We start from the raw sequence: 21,394 nt of genomic DNA on the forward strand, positions 1-21,394 counted from the left end.
ATTCTCCTGCCTCAGCCTCCCAAGTAGCTGGGATTACAGGTGTGTGCCACCACAACTGGCTAATTTTTTGTATTTTTAGTAGAGACAGGGTTTCACCACGTTGGTCAGGTTAGTCTCGAACTCCCAACCTCAGGTGATCCACCTGCCTCGGCCTCCCAAAGTGCTGGGATTACAGGCATGGGCCACCATGCCCAGCCAAAAACTTTTAAGTGGGAAGACACATTCATTCATTCACTCAACAAATATTTATTGAGTACCTATTATATGCTGGGCACTGCTTTGAGTGCTAGAATGACAAGATCATATTTCGTTTTAAAATAGATCTCCCTGCCAGGCACGGTGGCTCACGCCTGTAATCCCAGAACTTTGGGAGGCCGAGGCAGGCGGATCACGAGGTCAGGAGATCAAAACCATCCTGGCTAACACGGTGAAACCTCGTCTCTACTAAAAATACAAAAAACTAGCTGGGCATGGTGGCAGGCGCCTGTAGTCCCAGCTACTCGGGAGGTTGAGGCAGGAGAATGGCGTGAACCTGGGAGGTGGAGCTTGCAGTGAGCTGAGATCACACTACTGCACTCCAGCCTGGGCGACAGAGCGAGACTCTGTCTCAAAAAAAAAAAAAAAAAAAATAGATCTCCCTGCCGGGCGTGGTGGCTCATGCCTTTAATCCTAGTACTTTGGGAGGCTGAGGCAGATGGATTGCCTGAGGTCACGAGTTTAAGACTAGTCTGGCTAACATGGTGAAGCCCCGTCTCTACAAAAATTAGCCAGGCATGGTGGTGGGTGCCTATAATCCCAGTTACTCAGAGGCTGAGGCAGGAGAATCGCTTGAACCCAGAAGGCTGAGGTTGCAGTGAGCAGAGATCATGCCACTGCACGACTGGGCGTGATCAATGGCTCAAGCAATGCTCCTACCTCAGCAACTGAGGCGACTGAGTGAGACTCCGTCTCACTGAAAAAAAAAAAAAAAAAAAAAATCTCCGTGGCTACAGTGTGGACAATGGTTTGGGGGCTATGAGGCAAAAACAGATGCCTTTGAGATGTGCAACATTCTGGGACCCAAACTAGACATATATGTTGATGGATGAACAGACAGAGAGAAAATTCAAAAGCTTAAATAGGAACACATGTACTACAGTTATTAAACTATATAATATACCAAGGTGCAGAAATCAGAATTCATGGGAAGAATTCTAAATGAATAATGAAACTTAGGCCAAAGTTTCCCCAGGTCTGGTAAAAGAGATCCTACAGTTCACCACCATCATATCCCTCCACGTAGAGAAAGTGAGAGGAGAACCGACAAGGATGGGAACCTAGTAGGTGTCAATCGAACTGAATCCTCACAAACCGCCCTGTGGGAGCGGCATTCGTCTTTGACAGATGACGGAATCTAAGTTCAGAGAATTATACAACCTTCCCAGGCTCACATAGCGCACAAAGGATGTGGCTGAGATTTGCAAGTTAGGCTGCTGGCTCCACAAGTGCAGGGAGCAAGTCTGTCTTATTCGCTACTACGCCAGTGCCACACACAGAGTGGACTCTCATGTTAAATAAATTACTCTTGGTGGGGCACAATGGCTCACGCCTATAATCTCAGCACTTTTGGGAGGCTGGGGCGGGAGGATGACTTGAGCTCAGGAATTCGAGATCAGCATGGGCAACACAGTGAGACCTCGTCTCTGCAAAAAAAAAAAAAAAATTAAAAATAGCCAGGCATGGTGGTACATGCCAGCTACTTGGTGGCTGAGGCAGGAGCACTGCTTGAGCCCAGGAGGTTGAGGCTGCAGTGAGCTGTGATCACGCCACTACACTCCAGCCTGGGCAACAGAGTGAGACTCTGTCTGAAAAAATAAAAATAAAATAAATAAAAGATGCTCTGATCACAAAGCTCATGCTCCTTCTAGCATTTCTGGGCTATTATATAGGAGGAAAGCTAAAAGTGTATATTTATATAAATACTGGACCATGAGAAGTGAAGCATATGAAGGCTGCTGAAAGGCTCCACAAGGTGAAAAGGACTTGAAAAAGGCCTTCCGGAGAAGGTGAACCCAATGCTATGGGACAAAGCAGATGGGAGAGAAGACAGCTAGCAGATGGAAATGTCTTTTTTTTGCCCTTTGAAAATAAGCTAAGACTCAGCAGCTGTCACCAGGCAAGGAGTATGGCACGGTCTGGGGGAAAGAAGTTCTTACCTGAAGGCTCCTAGGCCATGGGAGAAGATGATCAAGGGGTATCCAGAGTCCTTTGTCTTAAAGGGGCCATTCCAGCTAACAGGCAGGCGACAAGATCCTAGCAGAGACATGGGCTATAGCATATCTGGCTGCCCCAAAGCTGTTATCCCAAGGGCAACCTGAGTATAGGTATGAGTGGGGACATGTGTTTCTCCCCTCTGGACAATCACCATTGGCCCCTGAGCAGCTCAGGGCAGTCAATCACCTATTTTTTTTCTCCCTTTCTTCCATAGGAAGAGTGAACACAATAGAAAATGGGAAACTAAGCCAGGCGCGGTGGCTCATGCCTATATTCCCAGCACTTTGGGAGGCCAAGGTGGGTGGATCACAAGGGCAAGAGATCAAGACCAGCCTGGCCAAGCAAAATCCTGTCTCTACTAAAAATACAAAAATTAGCTGGGCGTGGTGGCGGGCTCCTATAATCCCAGCTACTTGGGAGGCTGAGGCAGGAGAATCACTTGAACCTGGGAGGCGGAGGTTGCAGTGAGCTGAGATCGTGCCATTGCACTCCAGCCTGGGTGACAAGAGCAAGATTCAATCTCACAAAAAAAAAAAAAAGAAAGAAAGAAAGAAAACGGGAAGCTAAGTCCAAAGTGGCAGTACTGAATTCTGGGGTAAACTGCTGAGACGCCAAGGCACTGGGTGGAATTCCTAGGTGTGGGGCCTTTGGGGGAAGTGGATGACTCAATGTTACCCTACTCAGAAGAGGGGTGACCGGAGGGAAAACTGCAGGAGACTGTATGCTCCTTGATAGTTAAGAACCTTTCTTTGATACACACAATAGCTGGCACAGAGTAGGAATTGATACATGAGGAATCGGTGCCATTTATAGAACACATTCTATGTCCCAAGCACTCTACTAGAGGCTTTACGTACATCCTGTACTACAAACCCCCAAAGGCAGGTATTTAGACAGGTTCAGTAACTTGCCCAAACCCCACGGCTAGTAAATTGTGAAGTCTGGATTTGAATCCAGGAAAGTCTAACTCAATCACCAAAGCTCTTTCATATGTAATTCTCTCCCAATTCTCCACACCACACTGGCTAATGGATGCCCCTTACAAAAGGCTGGACACTGTAGCCTATAAGGTACTGCGTCCACCTGGGGATCTCCCAGGAACAAAACCAAGCAACTGGGAAAGCATGCAGAGGTCAGGCCAGCCCTTACCCACAGCCAGGTTGAACAGCAAGCCCCCCCAGCGCTTATTGAACTGCAGGTACTCGGCCAGGCCAGTACAGTACTCATAGCGGGGAATCCACAGGGGCTGCTCCATGGTCTCCTCGGCCTTTTGGCAGGGGTAGAAGAGTCGAAAGAAGCTCCCCTGTAGGAAAGAAGAGAGCAGCTGCTCGGAGCAAGGAGTCCAGGCTAGATTTCCCAACAGCCACACTCAGCAGGTGTTTGGGGCACCAGCAAAACAGGGAACCTTAAGTTTCAATTAGCATACCTGAATTTTACATTCAGAAATCTGGAAAGAAGCAATTTGATTTTTAGAATACATGTAAAGCTTATGTTATTTCAAATAGCCAACTGTATTTTGAATTACATTGTGGGAGGGGGCACCAAAAATATTTGAGTGTTTGGGACAATGAAAGATTTAAATCTGGCACTGAGCCTAAGCCTGGAGGAGCCCCAGGAGTTAGAGATTAGTTCTTGGTAGCTCATCCAGGCCACTCTGCTAGGACGGCCCTTGGGAAGCAACAGCACACTCATTTTACATGGGAGTAGGTGAGGGGTTACTAGCAAGTGTGTGCCTCTCAAGGGACACAGGAAGTCCAAGGGCTAGCAGAGAAAGACCTAGGAACTAAGTCAGGCACAGTGGCTCACGCCTGTAATCCCAGCACTTTGGGAAGCCGAGGTAGGAGGGTCGCTTGAGACCAGGAGTTAGACATCAGCCTGGGCAACATAGCAAGACCTCGTCTCTACTATATATACATATATATAAGTTAATTAATTAAAAAGTCCTAGGATCTGATAGAGGACCAGTCCAGAAGTCAAAGCAGGAGAGGAAAACATATCAAGGCAGGAGAGAAAAAAGGAAGCTGTCCTCCTACCCAGGTCAGGGAGTCCAAGGCCAAAGGCACACGCCCATGGCTCTTTCTCTCACACACTCGGATTCTGATATGATTAAAACCCTTCCAACATCAGGCATCCGCCCTCAAGAAAGGTGAGAGGATCTGCGAGCTTCCTCTAAAGCTAGAGTCCCCCCTTTCCTCTAGGTGGAAAATGAACACATTATCTCTGTCTATTGGGATGTTTCTAATGTTTGGAAAGAGGAAGAAAAAGCTCAGGGAAGACAGAGCTGGGGGCTTGATAACCAAATCCAGACCCGCTCTGATTCAGCTTCCCCACCGTGGGAGTGCAGGATCAGACTTGTGATCAGTAAGTCACGGTGCCAGCAGAAGCAGTGCAAATGGAAGGGAGCTGGGGACACTTACCTGGAGATTCTGACCCTCCATCACATCCCCACAGCCTACGAGGTGGGGTCCTGTGACAGGTGGAAAGCCCACAGACTGGCTGACCCCCATTTCATCACCGGGTGAATCAAATGACTTGCCGGAGCTGAACTTGCTGGCTGGATGGGGGAACATAGAACAGCCGCTTGCTGGCTTCCTCTTGGCTTCCTGTTGCTGATATGTGTTATCTGCTACCCTGTCCGCCCCTCCTTAGCACCTCATCCTCCCTGCCGTCACTCACTGAATCTTGCACCTACTACTTTGCTACATTGCCTTTGCCAAGATTGGGGGTTGTTTTTTATTTATTTTGCTAGGGTGATGAGATGGCTGTGAAGAGGAAAGAGAGCCATCCATACTCCTCACAGCCCATTAACAAATGTTTATCCAGCAGCTACTATGTGCGCAGCACAGCAGTAACTGCTGCAGAGACTGTCACACAGACCTTGCTCTCCTGAGGCTAATAGTAACCACTAAGATCCATTATTTACAGTTAGCACTGTATGGACCTCTTTATAGACATTATATACATTACATCATTTCATTGTCTCAACAACTCTCTGAGGTAGGTACTTTTTTTTTTTTTTTTTTTTGAGACAGAGTCTCGCTCTGTTGCTAGGCTGGAGGGCAGTGGCATGATCTTAGCTTGCTGCAACCTCCGACTCCCTGGTTCAAGTGATTCTCCTGCCTCAGTCTCCTGAGTAGCTGGGATTACAGGCATGTGCCACCACGCCCAGCTAATTTTCTTTTTTATTTTTAGTAGAGACGGGGTTTCGGCATGTTGGCCAGGATGGTCTCGATCTCCTGACCTCATGATCTACCCACCTCGGCCTCCCAAAGTGCTAGGGTTACAGGCGTGAGTCACCGCACCCGGCCTGAAGTAGGTACTATTAAGACCCTGTTTTGGCCGGGCGTGGTGGCTTACGCCTGTAATCCCAGCACTTTGGGAGGCTGAGGTGGGCAGATCACCTGAGGTCAGGAGTTGAAGACCAACCTGGCCAACATGGTGAAACCCCATCTCTACTAAAAATACAAAAATTAGCCGGGTGCAGTGGCAGGCACCTATAGTCCCAGCTACTCAGGAAGCTGAGGCAGGAGAATCCTTGAAGATGGGAGGCGGAGGTTGCAGTGAGCTGAAATCGTGCCACTGCACTCCAGTTTGGGTGACAGAGTGAGACCCTGTCTCAAAAAACAAACAAACAAAAAGACCCTGTTTTACAGATGAGGAAACTAAGGCATAAAGAGGTTGAATAACCTTCCCAAGTTACCCAATGGCAAACCCATCTCTGCCTAATCCGGAAGCTAAGTTCTTAACCATTACTGATCCTGCTCAGTGGGGGATTCGGTTATACATATGCAGTCACTGAACTAAGCTTTTTCTTAAAACTGTTTATTTTTTTGAGAGACAGGGTCTTGCTATGTTGTCCAGGCTGGTCTCAAACTCCCAGGCTCACACAATCCTCCTGCCTAGGCCTCCCAAGTAGCTGGGATTGCAGGTAGGAGCCACCACACCCAGCTTTAAACTACTGAATATAGGGTGGCACTTATGCTGGGCCTTTAAAGATGAGGAAGTTGAGAGGCAGGGGAGGAGGAAGAAAGTACATACAGAAAAAAACCTAAGAGGAAAAAGAGCAGAGGTAGGGAAAAGTATGATGTGGGCAGTAGATCAAACAGAAGCTTTCAGCACGACGGGCATGCACGCTCCTGACTAGATAACATTCCTACGGCTCATCTGCTTCCTAAACTGGGGCCAGTGCTCCCCTCACCCTCTTCAATTTCATCATCTCCAACACCATCATCACCGTCACACTTACTCTGTGCCAGAAACTATGTTTAGTGCTTTTCATATATTATTTTATTTAATTCTTTCAACAGTCCTCTGAGATACATATTATTATCTCATTTTACAGATGAGGAAGTGGATGCTTGACAAAAATTTACCCAATAACATACGGCAAGCAGAGCCAGAATTCGATCATGGGTAATGTGGTTGTAACATGAGAACATCAAACTTCCCAGTATCCCATACCTTGTGATTTGGGTGGGGCTGACCCCTCTTAACCTCCAGAGTTGAGCCTTAATTAACTGGAGCCAATCAGTCCCTCTTATTCTCTGGTCAGTATTTGGATGAAGAGTGGGCATATGGCATTATGCTGGTCCAATAGGAGTAAAGCTTGGGACTTTGATTTGATGGTTGAGGGGAGAAAAGTTCTTCCTTGTTTTGAACTAGTGTGATGTGCAGATGTCACCTGTCAAGTGGCCTTGAAGCACAGGATGAAGATACCCATGGTGGATGGCAAAACCGAGAGAATCACAGAGAAATAGAGGCCCATTTGTGAAGACATTAAGAATCCACAGATTAGACCATACCTGAAACCTGACCCACTCCTAGACTTTCTAGTTATATAAGTCAGTAAGTTCCCTTTCTTGTTTAAACCAACTGAAGTTAGATTTCTTTTGGTTGCAACCAAAAGCATCTAAATGGATACACACTGCATCTGGGGTCCACATGTTCATGATTAAATTATTCTGCTTCTTTTAAGATGCTCTGGGAGAGATTCGGGAGTTCCAGTCAAAGCATGTCTGGGTAAGAAGAGACCTAAGAGAGCATTTCTGTCAATCCTCCCCACAGTTGTCTTCCCCCTTCTCTCAGTACATACACGTGCTTTACCAGGGAAGACACCAAGGTCCAGAGAGATTAAGTGAGCTGCTCAGAGTCACAAGCAGAACGATGGTAACAACACACAGTCTCCTGGTTGTCAGCTGCCACTTGTCTGGTCTTAATAATCCTAACATCATTCTATTTAACTTTGAAAGATAAGAAATTATTTTCTTTCTACTACAGATAGCGTCTTCTTTTTGTTTCTCTTTAGCAAATTAAAAAAACAAACCCAAATCTTTTGAAAGAGAAACTAAGTTACTGATGTCAGCGGGTTGTTCAGCCAGAGTGAAGGGGGATGAGTTCTGCTTAGCCTCAGACCCTGACCTTTCCCCATTGCTTGTTGTTGAGGTCTACACATGGAAGACCTACTGCTGGGGCCACAAGACACATGTCACTCACATGACAATGAACCAGCTGCAAGTTCAACTGTCATAAAAGAGAGGCAGATAAAAGACCACAGGAGTTCTGAGAAGAAACAGTGCTCCTTTAGCTTGGAAGTAGAGAGCAGGGGAAGATGGGAAGGGCTCTTTCAAGCAGGAGAGAGCGAGCAAAAGCACGGTAAGAAGGAAGCTTGTGTGAGAAACAATGCAAGGTGAGAAGAGAAAGTTGTGACCAGATTTGGGGAGGAGCAGTACCTCAAGTGCTAAGCTAAAAAGTTGTTTCTCTTTAGCATTTCTGTTTCTCTGGAAATGAGGTCATGTCCATGAGAGATAATCTGAAAGAACCACATTGGAGGCCCAGCTCGTTTGGTGCCTAGCTTTTTTTTTTTTTTTTTTTTGCTTTCTAACATCTTTTACTTCTTGACCTTTCGAAACATCCAAAAATTAGTATTATAATCTATGCCACAATCTTAACAGTTAAGAAAAAACATAAAATGAAGGCCTAGAAAGATCTTTGTTACTCATCTAGAATTATTTGGTATAACAGTATTTTCCAATGGAGGAAGACTATTGGATTTCAGGCAACATAAAATATGGGGCCAAAGAAAAGGGAGAAGGTCTTCAAGGAGAATTTGTGCCTTTAAGTTTTTACTGGTACAACAGTCCTTCAGCCTGGAGGTACTCAAAGACAAATCATGAAACAGAAAAAAAACTTTATTTCAAGCAGGTTCAGTGATATATGTGTGTGCTACAGCAAAGGCTGCGGTTGTGGCTAAGTTTTATTTCAAACTGTATGATGTGGGCTGGGCAAGGTGGCTCACGCCTGTAATCCCAGCACTTTGTGAGGCCGAGGTGGGCTGATCACCCTGAGGTCAGAAGAGACTGGCCTGGCCAACATGCCAAAACCCTGTCTCTACTAATAATGCAAAAATTAGCTAGGTGTGGTGGCGCACACCTGTAATCTCAGCTACTCGGGAGGCTGAGGCAGGAGAATCACTTGAACCCGGGAGGCGGAGGTTGCAGATCACGCCACTGCACTCCAGCCTGGGTGACAGAGCCAGACTCAAAAACAAAACAAAATAAACAAAAAAACCAAAACTGCATTATGTATAATTTTGACATTACGTGGGAATGCTTAACTTCTGCCAAAATGTAGATTCAATCCAACATTATGCCAATTTTTATACTGATTGTAGTCCCTAAGTTTTCATAACCAAAAAAAAAAAAAAAAAAAGAGAATAACCTTACAGTTGCCTACTAAGGAAACGAACTGTGAAATCAATTCCCCAATATTGCTTTGAAAATAAAACCCTTGGTTGTTAAGAGAAATTCCAACTTCCAACTCCATCCAAATGTATTATTTAACCAGTATTCTTCAGTCATCATCTACTGTTGGCTTGATTGTCACTCCTCTTATCTGACCCCAACCAATTAAACGCCAGTGTTTTTCAACTCTTCGGCTAAGGGCAATTTTTTCTCCTACCTCTGTGCACACTGGATTGGTCAAAACAATTTTACCCAAATCGGCCTTGACAGCACTAACTCTCCCTCCTGTCAACAGGGATCCTATGTTCACCATGAGCACTTCATTCTTAGACAGCTTTTGAACCTTTGCTGCTTTCTTGTCTCCTTCAGTGCATACACCTAGAAGCCGTCTAAGCAGGAAATAGGAAATTTCCAATTCTGTGAATATCTCAGGTAAAGCTCTGACTGTACCAAGTACTTGCCCCACCATTCTGTCAGCCCGGCACAAAGTGGGGTCAATTTTTGTTCCAACTCCAGTAAGACCGCCTGGAGCAGCATATTACAGATCATTATGCTCTGCAAAAAGTGATACAATTTTGGAAAAGATTGGTTTACACATGAGTTTTCCTTCACTATCTTTGGAAACAATACCAGGTCTTACTTCTATCTCCTGGCCCACCGTTAATACTCCTTTTAGGATACTACCACCAGCTACACCTCCGTTAAGGTCATCAACTTCACAGCCAGGTTTGTCGACATCAAAAGATTTAATAACAATAAGCCCGGGCTCTGAAGTAAAGTCTCTTGGGGATACTGGAATTTTCTTTACTATGTACTCACAAACAACTTCAATATTGTATTTCAGCTGAGCCAAAATTGGAATAATGGGAGCTAACTCTGCTACTGTACCTTAGACAAATGCAAGGATCTGCTCGTATTGTTCTTTAGCCTGACTTTCTTTTACCAAATCAATTTTATTTTGTAGAATCAAAATATGCTTCAGTGTCATGATCTCTATAGCAGCCAGGTGTTCAGACGTCTGAGGCTGAGGACAAGAGTCATCACCAGCTATCAACAGAAAAGCTGCATCCATCACTGCTGCACCATTCAGCATAGTAGCCATCAAAACATCGTGGCCAGGACAGTCAACAAAGGAAACATGTCTGACTGATTTGAAGTTCCCTTTTGTCCCTGCAATATCTGTAGGAAACTCATCAGGTGTACTGCTCCCACAAGATCTATAACATTCTGGCCGAGGGCAACTTGGGTCACCAAGTTTATAAATCTTAGTATTAGCATATTACAATCCAAGCTTGATTGTAATATTTCTTTCTAGTTCATTTTTGAACCTGATGGTGTGAACTCCAGAAATAGCTTTGACGACTGTGGATTTCCCATGAGCTACATGACCAATTGTACCTATATTAATTGTGGCTTGTCTGCTGATAACTTCGTGTGAAAGTGGAGTCAACTTGGTAACATCCAACGTGGTGAGATCCTGACGCGAAAGATGCGGCTGCCCCAGAGTCACTCCAGCTTCTCCGCCCGCCATGTTGCCAGACTTTTTTTTTTTTTTTTTTTTTTTTTTTTTTTTTGAGACAGGGTCTTGCTCCGGCTCCCAGGCTGGAGTGCGTGGCTCACTGTGGCCTCACCCTCCCAGCTCAAGTGATCCTCCCACCTCAGCCTCCTGGGTGGCTGGGACTATAGGCACTTGCCACCACGACCGGCTAATTTTTGTATTTATTTGTAGAGATGGAGTTTCATCATGTTGCCCAGGCTGGTCTCAACCTCTTGGGCTCAAGCGAATCCTCACGCCTTGGCCTCCCAAAATGACTGGGATTACAGGAGTGAGCCACCGTGCCAGCCCTGCCTAGCTTTCTTATCTTATGCAAGTTATCTGATCATTCTAAGCTTGATTCCCCATCTGTACAATGGGAACACTATCTATCCTCACAGGGTTGCTATGGAAATAAAATGAAATAATGCATTCAAAGCACCTGGTGTGGTACCTGACTCTTAGGAAGCATCCAAGAAACATGTTGATTGAGTGAAAAGTAGAAACACTAGGATTTGGCCAGAGTGAATCTGGAGAGTCAAGAGCCAATCAGTCAGCTTTTAAGATTGGAGAATCAGGACAATAGTCCTGAAGCTTCTTATGGGAAGAGATTTTTGTCTCACTCTGCATAGAGAACAGCACTTGGGACAGGAATCAGGATAAGGGGACTTGGAAATGGCCAAAACAGAAGAGAGCAGAACTCTCTGTGCTCCTGGAAAGTTTCTGGGAGGATCATCAACTAAATTGTTTAGAAATAAAAACTACAGAAGCTAATTGGCCAGAGTGAAGCTAACATGCAAATGAATCTTTGTTTCCTAGGCTCACATTGACTGATGTCCAAATAGGATAGAGAGATGGAAAAATCCAATCTGACTTGCAAATTTTGCCAAAGAGACTTTCACACAAAGCATCCAGTCATTTTTAATAAAAGTCACGGAATTTTCCAAGGAAATCAGTCTATGTGTCTCTACCTTCTTTTGCTCACTGTCTAAATGGTTCATGGTGGTGCCTGTCCAGAAGCCTCTCCATCCAGTGAGGCCCAGTGAAATCTCTAGTCCTCTGTGAAGCTTTCCCATGTCCTTCCAACCTTCCTCCTCTCATCGCTGATCACTGTCCACATCTGTTATCTGGTAACCAATCTTAGGCTACCTTAGGGCAGCTCTTGGATTAACACCTATTCTAGCAGTTTTCAATCAGTGACTTGCCTGCAACAGTGGTCCCTGGAGAATCTAGATCTTAGGTTCCTGAACCTATTGTCACAATCACCTGGGAAGCTTTAAAAAATGTGTATTCTGGGGCCCCTATTTCTGAGGATCAATTCGTTTGTAAAAGCTTCCCAGGTGTTTCTAATCAGCCAAGTTTGAGAACCTCTGGTCTGGACTTTGATTAGAAATGTCTCTGGATGAATTTTTCTTTCATTCAGACATGTATGCATGCAGCAGGTGCTTACTGAGTGTATACTGTGTTCCGGTCCACCATTTTCACGACTACGATTTCACTTGGTATAATCCCCAAGGCCACCCAGAAGCATGTTCCTATCACTAGACTTAATGTAGTGCCCTGCATACAGCTGGTCTCAATAATTAATTTATCCAATGAATACTATTTAATTTTTGACACACTTATGCCTCACCTCTTCAGACCTACTCCAGGAGTAAAGACTGGATTTTATATGCTTTTCTAGGCCAAACTGTTTATCTGCATGCTTTCCCCACATAGTTGGGACTCAACAAATGTTCCTTCATTTGGCTTTGATTTAAACCCATCTCAAGTCTTCTTTAATCTTTGTTTTTGATCTAAAAATAAGGCTATATGGTATAATGGGGGAAATAGGTTTTGATGACTCTGAATTCTACCCCTGTCACTTATTAGCTATGTGATCTTGAACAAGTTCCTCAAACTCTAAGCTTCTGATAATTTATTCTCACAACAGAAATAATAACTACGGCCAGACACGGTGGCTCATGCCTATAATCCCAGCACTTTGGGAGATCAAGTGGGAAGGACTGCTTGAGCCCAGGAGTTCAAGACCAGCCTGGGCAACATGGCAAAATCCTGTCTCTACAAAAAATTAAAAAAAGAAAAAAATTAGCTGGATGTGGTGGCATGCAACTGTAGTCCCAGTTACTCAGGAGGCTGAGGTAGGAGGATTGCTGGGGCTTGGGAGCTGGAGGCCACAGTAAGCCAAGATTGTGCCACTGCACTTCAGCCCAGGTGACAGAGCAAGGCCCTGTCTCAAAAAGAAATAGTAACTAAGGGCTGGGTGCAGTGGCTCACACCTGTAATCCCAGCACTTTGGGAGGCCAAGGCAGGCGGATCACCAGGTCAGGAGATCGAGACCATCCTGGCTAATGTGGTGGAACCCTGTCTCTACTAAAAAAAATACAAAAAATTACCCGGGCATGGTGGTGGGCGCCTGTAGTCCCAGCCTTGGGAGGCTGAGGCAGGAGAATGGCATGAACCCGGGAGGTGGAGCTTGCAGTGAGCCAAGATCACGCCACTGCACTCTAGCCTGGGCGACAGAAAGAGACTCCGTCTCAAAAAAAAAAAAAAAAAAAAGAGAAATAGTAACTGCTCATGAGATTGTTGATGAGGATTAAATAATACATGTAAAGCACTCAATGGATAGAAGGTACTATAACCATAGGAGGCAACTATAATTATTTTAACTGCATGGCCTCTCAAGTTCCTTATATGTAAAATGGATACTTCGTAAGTGAAAATATTGCCCAGGGCCTGGTGCATTTTGAGTGCTTATAAAATGTTAGGAATTAATTAACAATGCTATGTCTCTTTCCTAGTCAAGGTCTCTCATTTTTCCTGGATTAAGCCTTTTGGCAAAACAGATTCTTTCCCAGCAGCCTTTTCAGGCCTCAGACACCCCTACCAAAGCCAGTGTCTACTGAACAGGCCCAGAAGAGCCCAGAGGGAATGGATGGGGCTTAGGTTGCAGCTGTCCTCTCCTGCTGGGGCCCTGTTTCTGGTGAACAGAGGACTGCTGCTCTGCCAGCTGTGTGACCCTTTCATCAGTGGATATTTCAAGATACAGTCCAAGATAAGCACTTCTCTGGTGCTTCCTTTCAGATAAAGCTCTCTGAAGACTAAAAGCTCATTGGCCTGACCTTTGGTCTCTGGAGGAAGTAAGGAAATATCATCTAGCTGGTAGATAATGAAGATACCAAGCACTCGAGGGATGGGTTTGAGCAACAAGGTGGCAGAGCTAGAGAAGAGCCCTGATAAGAGTGTTTCAGAGCATTAATAATTGTGATAAAACTAATCTGTCTCTAGTGAGGGTCTTACAGTTTACAAGGCATCTTCACACATACTAGCTTGTTGGCTCCTCAACACTCCTCACCTGAAACTGACGGAGCAACAGTCATCTCCGTTTTAGAGAGGAAGAAACTGAGTCCCGAGGGCAGGAGGCAGAGCTGGCCTAGAACCGGGTGTGCTTACTTCGAGTCCAGGGTAATCGCCGATCGGAAAGAAGGAATGAGGGCCCTTCTTCCGCCGCCGTGAAAAACAGAAAATTGAGAGTAAAAGTAAAGTACACAAAGGGTGGAGGAGCATAAAGAAGCCCGGGGAGGCCGGGCGCGGTGGCTCACGCCTGTAATCCCAGCACTCTGGGAGGTCGAGGCTGGCGGATCACGAGGTCAGGAGAACGAGACCATCCTGGCTAACACAGTGAAACCCCGTTTCTACTAAAAATACAAAAAATTAGCCAGGCGTAGTGGCGGGCGCCTGTAGTCCCAGCTACTCCGGAGGCTGAGGCAGGAGAATGGTGTGAACCCGGGAGGCGGAGCTTGCAGTGAGCGGAGATCGCGCCACTGCACTCCAGCCTGGGCGACAGAGCGAGACTCTGTCTCAAAAAAAAAAAAAAAAAAAGCCCACGGTTCAGGGAGGTGAGGCTGCAGGGTCAGGGTAGGGCCAAGGAATTAGGGTAGGGCTGTGGGGTCCAAGGTGGGGCTGCGGGGGCTGGGTCCTGGGACAGGAGCGCAGTGGGGATTCCAGGGGCGCTGGCCGTTAAAAGTGCGAGGCGACCGTAGCAGGGTCAAGAGGGTGGGTGGCTACAGATGTCTGAATAGGAAACGTAAAGGACGAAGATTAATATGCAAGTCCTACGATTGAGAGACGCCGAGGCCCCAAACCGGGCCAGAATACGAAAGTCTGCAGGGAGCTCAATTAACATATGGGTGTTTTCTTCAATCAAACTTACCCAGTCAAGCTGATTCCTCAGAAGCAGCCCCAGACGTTTAACTCGACGGAAATGAGAAACGGCCCAGGAACCCGTGGCCCTTTGGTCGTTGTAGTTTCCAGGGCTCAACATGGACACTTGGAAGCACTTCCGTTCCTCAACCTAGAACTACAACTCCCGATGTGCAGTGGGCGAGATTGCGCATTACAACCCTAAGACTACAACTCCCAGAGTTCTACGCGACCTCCCCGCTCCGCGTGGTCGTGCGAAACCGCCCAAGGCCCGGGATGCGGTGTGATTCCTCCCCCTGGTGGCCTGAAGAGGAGCCGCCGCGATTTCTGCTCTAGAGCGGAGGGTTTTACTTGTAGTCCCGTGCGTAACCCTCCGCCTCACCCTCCTCAAATAGTCCTCAGGCGTGCCTAGAAATGGCCCCAGCTTCGCTTTATTCTCAAGGAGGTGGGAGGAGGTCGGCGTTTGTTTTGTGTCTTCTGCCCACTTTGTTTCCTGGAAGAATAACAGACTGATCGTTCAAATTAAGGGGACATTCCCTACCAGCCTGCACCTGTTGACACCTGTGATTTTTCTATTGTCCTCAAAAGACTCCCTGGCCGAGAAAGGGGAGGAACCCGAGTGATCGGCTGGGCCGCAACCACCCCACATTACTGTCTTTTGCTGGTTCTTAGCGACACTGATGGACAACATACCGCCCCTAGCCTCAACAGAATCACAGTCTAGCAGAGAATGCAGCTCAGTGAATAATGACAGCACAGAGCCGTGATCTCATGAGGAGACACAGCAAGCGTGGGAGCCTTGAAAAGGGGCCTCTGGCCAGGCTTGGGGGAAAGGGGCGGTGTCTGCAAGGCTTCTTAGAGGGAGGAATGTTAACATTGAGACCCGATATAAGGAAAGAACGTAGCCAGGAGTACAGAGACTGTGAAGAACGTTTCAGAGTATGGCATTAAGTTCAGTGCTGGCTGCAGCTGAGTGTGAGGGATGGAAGGAGATTATTTTAGGGGCAGTGGGGGTTGGGGCAGTGGGGGTCAGGCAGAGCCCATCCTCAGGAGTCCTGTAAACTTCTATAAGAAATTTGGATCGTTCAGGCAGCTCAAAAACGTTCAGCGGCCCTCTACTACCTATGAAATGAAGTCCCAACTGCTTAGCCTGGCATTCAAGGTCTTCCCCAACTTGCATGCCCCCACGCGGCACCCCCCACCCTCCAGCCCCCCCTTCTAGGAGCTTTGTTCATGCATCCAAAGTTTCGGCCGACATTTGTGTGTGCCTCTCACATGTGAGTTGACTCACACTGCCTTGGGTATCTCCTGGAGTAGAGATCTTAACTCTTGACATATTATGAGCTCTTTGAGGTCAGGTACTGAGTCCTGCAGTCGCCCCCGCCACTCACTGTTGCAGCCCACATCCCCCCAAATCACCAGGGTCCAGAGTCCCTGCTTTAGGCCCTCCTCTCTTGCCAACACACTGTTGTCACCCCCATCCTTCCAGCAGCCAAGATAAAGTCATCAGGAGAGAGTGTTGGCAGCCCTGCACTGTGGTAATTAAGCCCCGGATCTCATTAAATCTGTGGCTGATGGCAGAGGCCACAGAACCTGAAAAGCTTAATGCAGATCAGAGAGCGGCTCCCTTTGGCCCGTAAATCCGTGCTGTGCAGCTGGCCAGAACACTCAGGACAAGCCAGAAGTCCTGGTCATGAGAGGGACAGCTGGAGGTCATTTCTTTCAGTCTCCTACTCCCAGACCAGGCCATGCTGGAGCCATTTGCTGGCCAGCTGAGTTAAAAATTTCCCAGGGATGGGCATGTCACCACCTCCTTTATCTCCTTTGTCACAGTTAGGAAGATCCTCCTTGGACACAATCTGACTCTTCCCTGTTGCAAAATAAAACGGTTGAGTTTAACTACACTTCCTTCCAATCCGGTCTTTTCTAGGATAAACAACCCAAATGCCTTTACCTTTTAAGCAAATGTTTGATTTTCCAGCATTTTCATCATAGATCTCATCCTCCAATAGCCCAAAGTTCTCTTCAAATCTGCTGTCAGCTACCATCCCAACTCTGGCCTTTACTTTGCTGGTAAATTGCTTCAAGTTGGTATTTGGGTGACCAACTTTGGATTTCCTATTTTTTTTTTGGCGGGGGAGCAGGGACAGAGTCTCGCTCTGTGGTCCAGTGGTGGGATCACGGCTCACCACAGCCTCTGCCTCCGGGGTTCAAGCAGTTCTCCTATCTCAGCCTCCCTAGTAGCTGGGATTACAGGCACATGACCACTAATTTTTGTATTTTGAGTAGAGACGGGTTTTCACCATGTTGGTCAGGCTGATCCTGAACTCCTGATCTCAAGTGATCTGCCTACCTTGGCCTTCCAAAGTGCTGGGATTACAGATGTGAGCCACCACGCGCCGCCAGTGGACAAAACTTCTAAAATAAAAGTAGAATAGGTATACAGTAGAGTATGTAATGTGCACTAATCTTACATATACAGTTTAATTTCTTAAAAACATTTGCTATAACTACCATTTACTTCAAAATGTAGAACAGTTCCAATATCCTAAAAGGTTGGCTTCTCGGTTTGTAATCAATCACCCCCACCCATCCTCCAGAAGGAACAACTACTTTCCTTCTCTTATCATCAACTAGTTTTGAGAAGCAACATTTTTTAACTTTGACAATAACATTTTATGCTCACTGATAGGTGATACTTGTGTTGATGCCATTCCAGTCAAAGACCCCTGGAAACACACCTGTAATTAAACAAGTTGTATTAATTACTCATTGCAGCAAGGGAGAATGCAGGCAGTGGGGAAATACGGGTACGGGGGTGCATCTCAGTAGGAGGATGGAAGAAAGAACTTACAGAATTTGGGCTTTTGTTAGATCATCTGGGGAGAGTTTAAGGAAGTGGGGCTTGGCTTTGGATTGGATGCTGTTAAGAGCAAGGGTAATTCTATGACTGGGGGTCTGGATAAAATGTATCTAGAAGGAGGGGAGGCTAGACCAAGGCTGAAGCTGTCATAGGTAAGAAGCAGCAGTCTCTCATTTTAGCAGAGACAGGGGGATGGTTGGTCTTTTTTGTGGTTTGGACATATCCATTTTTTGTTTGTGTTCAGACATGATGACTGTTTGTGTTTTGATCCATCACAGTCACAGAGTGGCGTTGTCTGCTGTTGATGGTCTGTGAAGTTGTTTATGTTCAACAGGACAAGGCCAAGGCCTGGCTGTGAGTGTTAGGCTGGCCCCTGGACTTTGCGGGCTGCTTTCCTCTTTCTTACATCCCAACATATGGTGACGTCTCTTCTGGGCTGCATGCTTGGCATGTAGAAACGATTTGTCTTGGTCGGGTACGGTGGCTCACGCCTGTAACCCCAGCACTTTGGGAGGCCGAGGAGGGCAGATCACGAGGTCAGGAGATTGAGACCATCCTGGACAACATGGTGAAACCCCATCTCTACTAAAAATACAAAAATTAGCTCGGTGTGGTGGCGCGCACCTGTAATCTCAGCTACTCAGGAGGCCAAGGCAGGAGAATCGCTTGAACCCAGGAGGCAGAGATTGCAGTGAGCTGAAATCTCGCCAGTGCACTCCAGCCTGGCGACAGAATGGGACTCCAACTCAGAAAAAAAGAAAAAGAAAAAGAAAAAGAAATGATTTGCCTTTGTGTCCTTGGGGACTTCCTAGTTAGTGGGAAAATGGACAAGAAAACAAATAGACACCGTTATCAAGCACTAAGGGTCTGGTCTCTGGGGACAGGCTACTGAATTTAAATCCCAGCTCTACCACTTACTAACTGTGAGAACTTGGGCAATGACTATTCTCCAAGCCTCAGTTTCCTCATCTGTAAATTGGAATGACAATAGTATTTATATTATGGAATTGTTGCAAGGGTTAATGAGCTAAACATGGATCACTGGTTACTTAAGCAGCTTGAACTTGGGAGGGGCCGAGATGGATCCAGGTTTTGGGGCTTGAAACTTATACAGTTTTGGGGGGCTCTCTTTAAGAAAAAGAATTGTAGGCCGGGTGCGGTGGCTCATGCCTGTAATCCCAGCACTTTGGGAGGCCGAGGTGGGTGGATCACCTGAGGTTAGGAGTTTGAAACCAAACTGACCAACATGATGAAACCTCATCTCTACTAAAAATACAAAAATTAGCTGCGTATGCCTGCAGTTCCAGCTACTAGGGAGGTGGAGGCTGTAGTGAGCTGAGATCGCGCCCCTGCACTCCAGCTTGGGTGACAGAGTGAGATCTGTCTAAAAAAAAAAAAAAAGAAAAGAAAAAAGAAAGACAATTTAAAAATATATTTTTCAAAATTTGCAAAACATATGACCTGGGAACACATTGCTAGGTCTTCTTCCAGGGCCTGAGAAGAGGTTCTGGAGCTAAAACTTTAGTTTCTCAATAACTCTGACTGTGGGAAGAGACAAAGAGGCAAAATTATACGATAGCTTTGTTCTTTTCAAATCACTGTCTTCAAATAAGCGTTCCCAAAATGTCCTTGCCCTTAGCTGGAAACTGCTCCAGTACTCTTAGCTCTTTCTTGCATTATAGCCTACACGTCAGTGGGCCATGCACTAGTGATGGAGAAACTGACTTAGGTCTGGTTCTGCATATAGCTACACCTTGTCTTTATCAGCATTGGGACCAGGTGGAGTTCAAATGAATCCTTTTTAACATCTTGTTAACAAGAATTGCTTAACAAAGGTCAACAACAGGAACGGTCCTTCTTTCCTTTGCTACTGTAATCATTTTTCCATTCAAAAAATATGTGTTGAGTCCGGGTGCAGTGGCTCACGCCTGTAATCCCAGTACTTTGGGGGGCCGAGGCGGGCAGATGGGTTGAGGTCAGGATTTCAAGGCCAGCCTGGCCAACATGGCGAAACCCCGTCTCTACTAAAAATACAAAAATTAGCCAGGCATGGTGGTGGGCACCTGTAATCCCAGCTACTAGGGAGGTTAAGGCAGGAGAATTGCTTGAACCTGGGAGGTGGAGGTTGCAGTGAGCCGAGGTAGCATCACTGCATTCCACCCTGGGCAACAGAGTGAGACCCTTTATCAAAAAAAAAAAAAAAAGTATTGAGCACTTAGTATGTCCCAGGCATTTTGCGTGGCGCTGCATATAAAGCAGTGAATAAGAGGGATCAATTCCCCGCTCACATGGTGCTTTCATTCTAGTGAAGAGAGACAGATTTCAACAAACACACACAGGTGGAGCGCGGTGGCTCATGCCTGGAATCCCAGCACTTTGAGAAGCTGAGGCAGGTGGATCACTTGAGGCCTGGAGTTTGAGACTGGCCTGGGCAACATAGTGAGACCCTGTCTTATAAAAAATTAAAAAATAAAATAGCTGGGTGTGGTAGTGCGTGCCTGTAGTCCTAACTACTACAAGGCTGAAGTGGAAGGACAATTTGAGCCTAGGAGTTTGAAGCTATAGTGAGCTATGATTGCGACACTGCATTGCAGCCTGGGTGACAGAGTGAGACCTTGTCTCTAAAACAAAAACAAAAAACCCCAACCACACACATAACCAAGATAATTACATACTATGTTAAATGCTCCACAGGAAATAGGATGCTGCCTTGATGGAGAATGAAGGGAGTGAGCTACTCTCAATAGGGTGGGAGGGAAGGATTCTCTGAGGAGCTGGCGTCTGAGCTGAGCCCAAGCATACCTACCATTTATTGATTATCTCCTATGCGTCAGCCGTGTCCTTAGGTAACTTTCAAATACTTTACATTTAATCTTCCTATGAAGTATGTCATATCCTTTGCATTTTTCAGACGAGAAAACAGAGGTTCAAAGAGGTAACAGCAGACAGTGTTGACACCTGCCTCATAGCCCCTCATCCCTTCTCTGAGTTCCCTTGCCAGTGTGGTAGTTTTCAGCATGCTCAGGGCTCTGCCATACAAAAGCCTGCTTCTCTTGGCTTCCTTGCCCGAGAGCTTTCTTAGGTATTTATGAACCAGGAGGAATAGGCAGTGTTATGTACCCCAAGGGCAACTTTCAACCATCAAGAGAGTTGGTGCCTAAATGCCCAACCTCCTCATCTTCACATAGAACAGTTTTTCTTTCTTTCCCTCCCTCCCTCCCTCCCTTCCTTTCTTCCTTTCTCTCTTTTTTTCCCTCCCCTCCCCTTCCCCTCCTCTCCCCTCCCCTTCCCCTCCCCTCCCTTTCCTTCCCTTCCCCTCACTTCCCTTTCCTTCCCTTTAAATTAAGAAACAGGGTCTGGCTCTGTCGCCCAGACTGGAGTGCAGTGGCACAAACAGAGCTCACTGCAGCCTCAAACTCCTGGGCTCAAGCGATGTCCCCATCAAATAGGATGATTTCACACTGTCTCTCAGAGGGTCTCCAGCAGAACTGCGCCCGGGTGCTCCTGGCAGCAACCCACACATTTACGCACCCTTTATTACCTTTTCTCTTCCCGGTCTTACTTTCTCCATGCCCCACTTCTGCTTCCTGAAATTACCTCCGCAATTTAGTTCCAGCACCTCCTGAGTCTCAGGATCTGCTGATGGGAGAATTCAAGCTAAGACTAAGTGACTTGCCCGAGGCCACCCAACCTAGTGGCAGAACTGAAATTTGCAGCTAGGTCTGCCTGGATCACATTCCACAATCCTCACTGCGTACCCCATGACAGCAAGCCTGAGATGGAGCCTAAGCCTTTTATTTT

General features: G+C 46.4%; 1 protein-coding gene and 1 pseudogene across 3 annotated transcripts in view; both read right to left on the minus strand.

The window, feature by feature from the left end:
- PAFAH2 (platelet-activating factor acetylhydrolase 2, 40kDa) overlaps positions 1-14,885 on the minus strand; it is a 48,165-nt gene extending 33,280 nt beyond the window's left edge. The window contains exons 1-4 of one of the 2 annotated variants that reach the window (XM_011981618.1): positions 14,741-14,885; positions 4,671-4,807; positions 3,403-3,556; positions 2,196-2,292 (exon numbers count right to left, since the gene is read on the minus strand). In XM_011981618.1, the coding sequence (XP_011837008.1) occupies positions 2,196-2,292; positions 3,403-3,556; positions 4,671-4,760 (341 nt within the window). In that variant the 5' untranslated portion in view covers positions 4,761-4,807; positions 14,741-14,885. Of the gene's footprint in view, positions 1-2,195; positions 2,293-3,402; positions 3,557-4,670; positions 4,863-14,740 lie in introns of both variants that reach the window. The other variant, XM_011981617.1, reaches the window with a different exon arrangement.
- On the minus strand, positions 8,990-10,524 carry LOC105540871 (annotated as a pseudogene). The gene has a single exon (XR_001006269.1). The product of XR_001006269.1 is annotated as a eukaryotic translation initiation factor 2 subunit 3 pseudogene (transcript).
- Positions 14,886-21,394: the final 6,509 nt, after the last annotated feature.

The sequence above is a fragment of the Mandrillus leucophaeus genome, unplaced genomic scaffold (assembly GCF_000951045.1).
Source record: "Mandrillus leucophaeus isolate KB7577 unplaced genomic scaffold, Mleu.le_1.0 Scaffold23, whole genome shotgun sequence".
NCBI classification, from domain to species: domain Eukaryota; kingdom Metazoa; phylum Chordata; class Mammalia; order Primates; family Cercopithecidae; genus Mandrillus; species Mandrillus leucophaeus.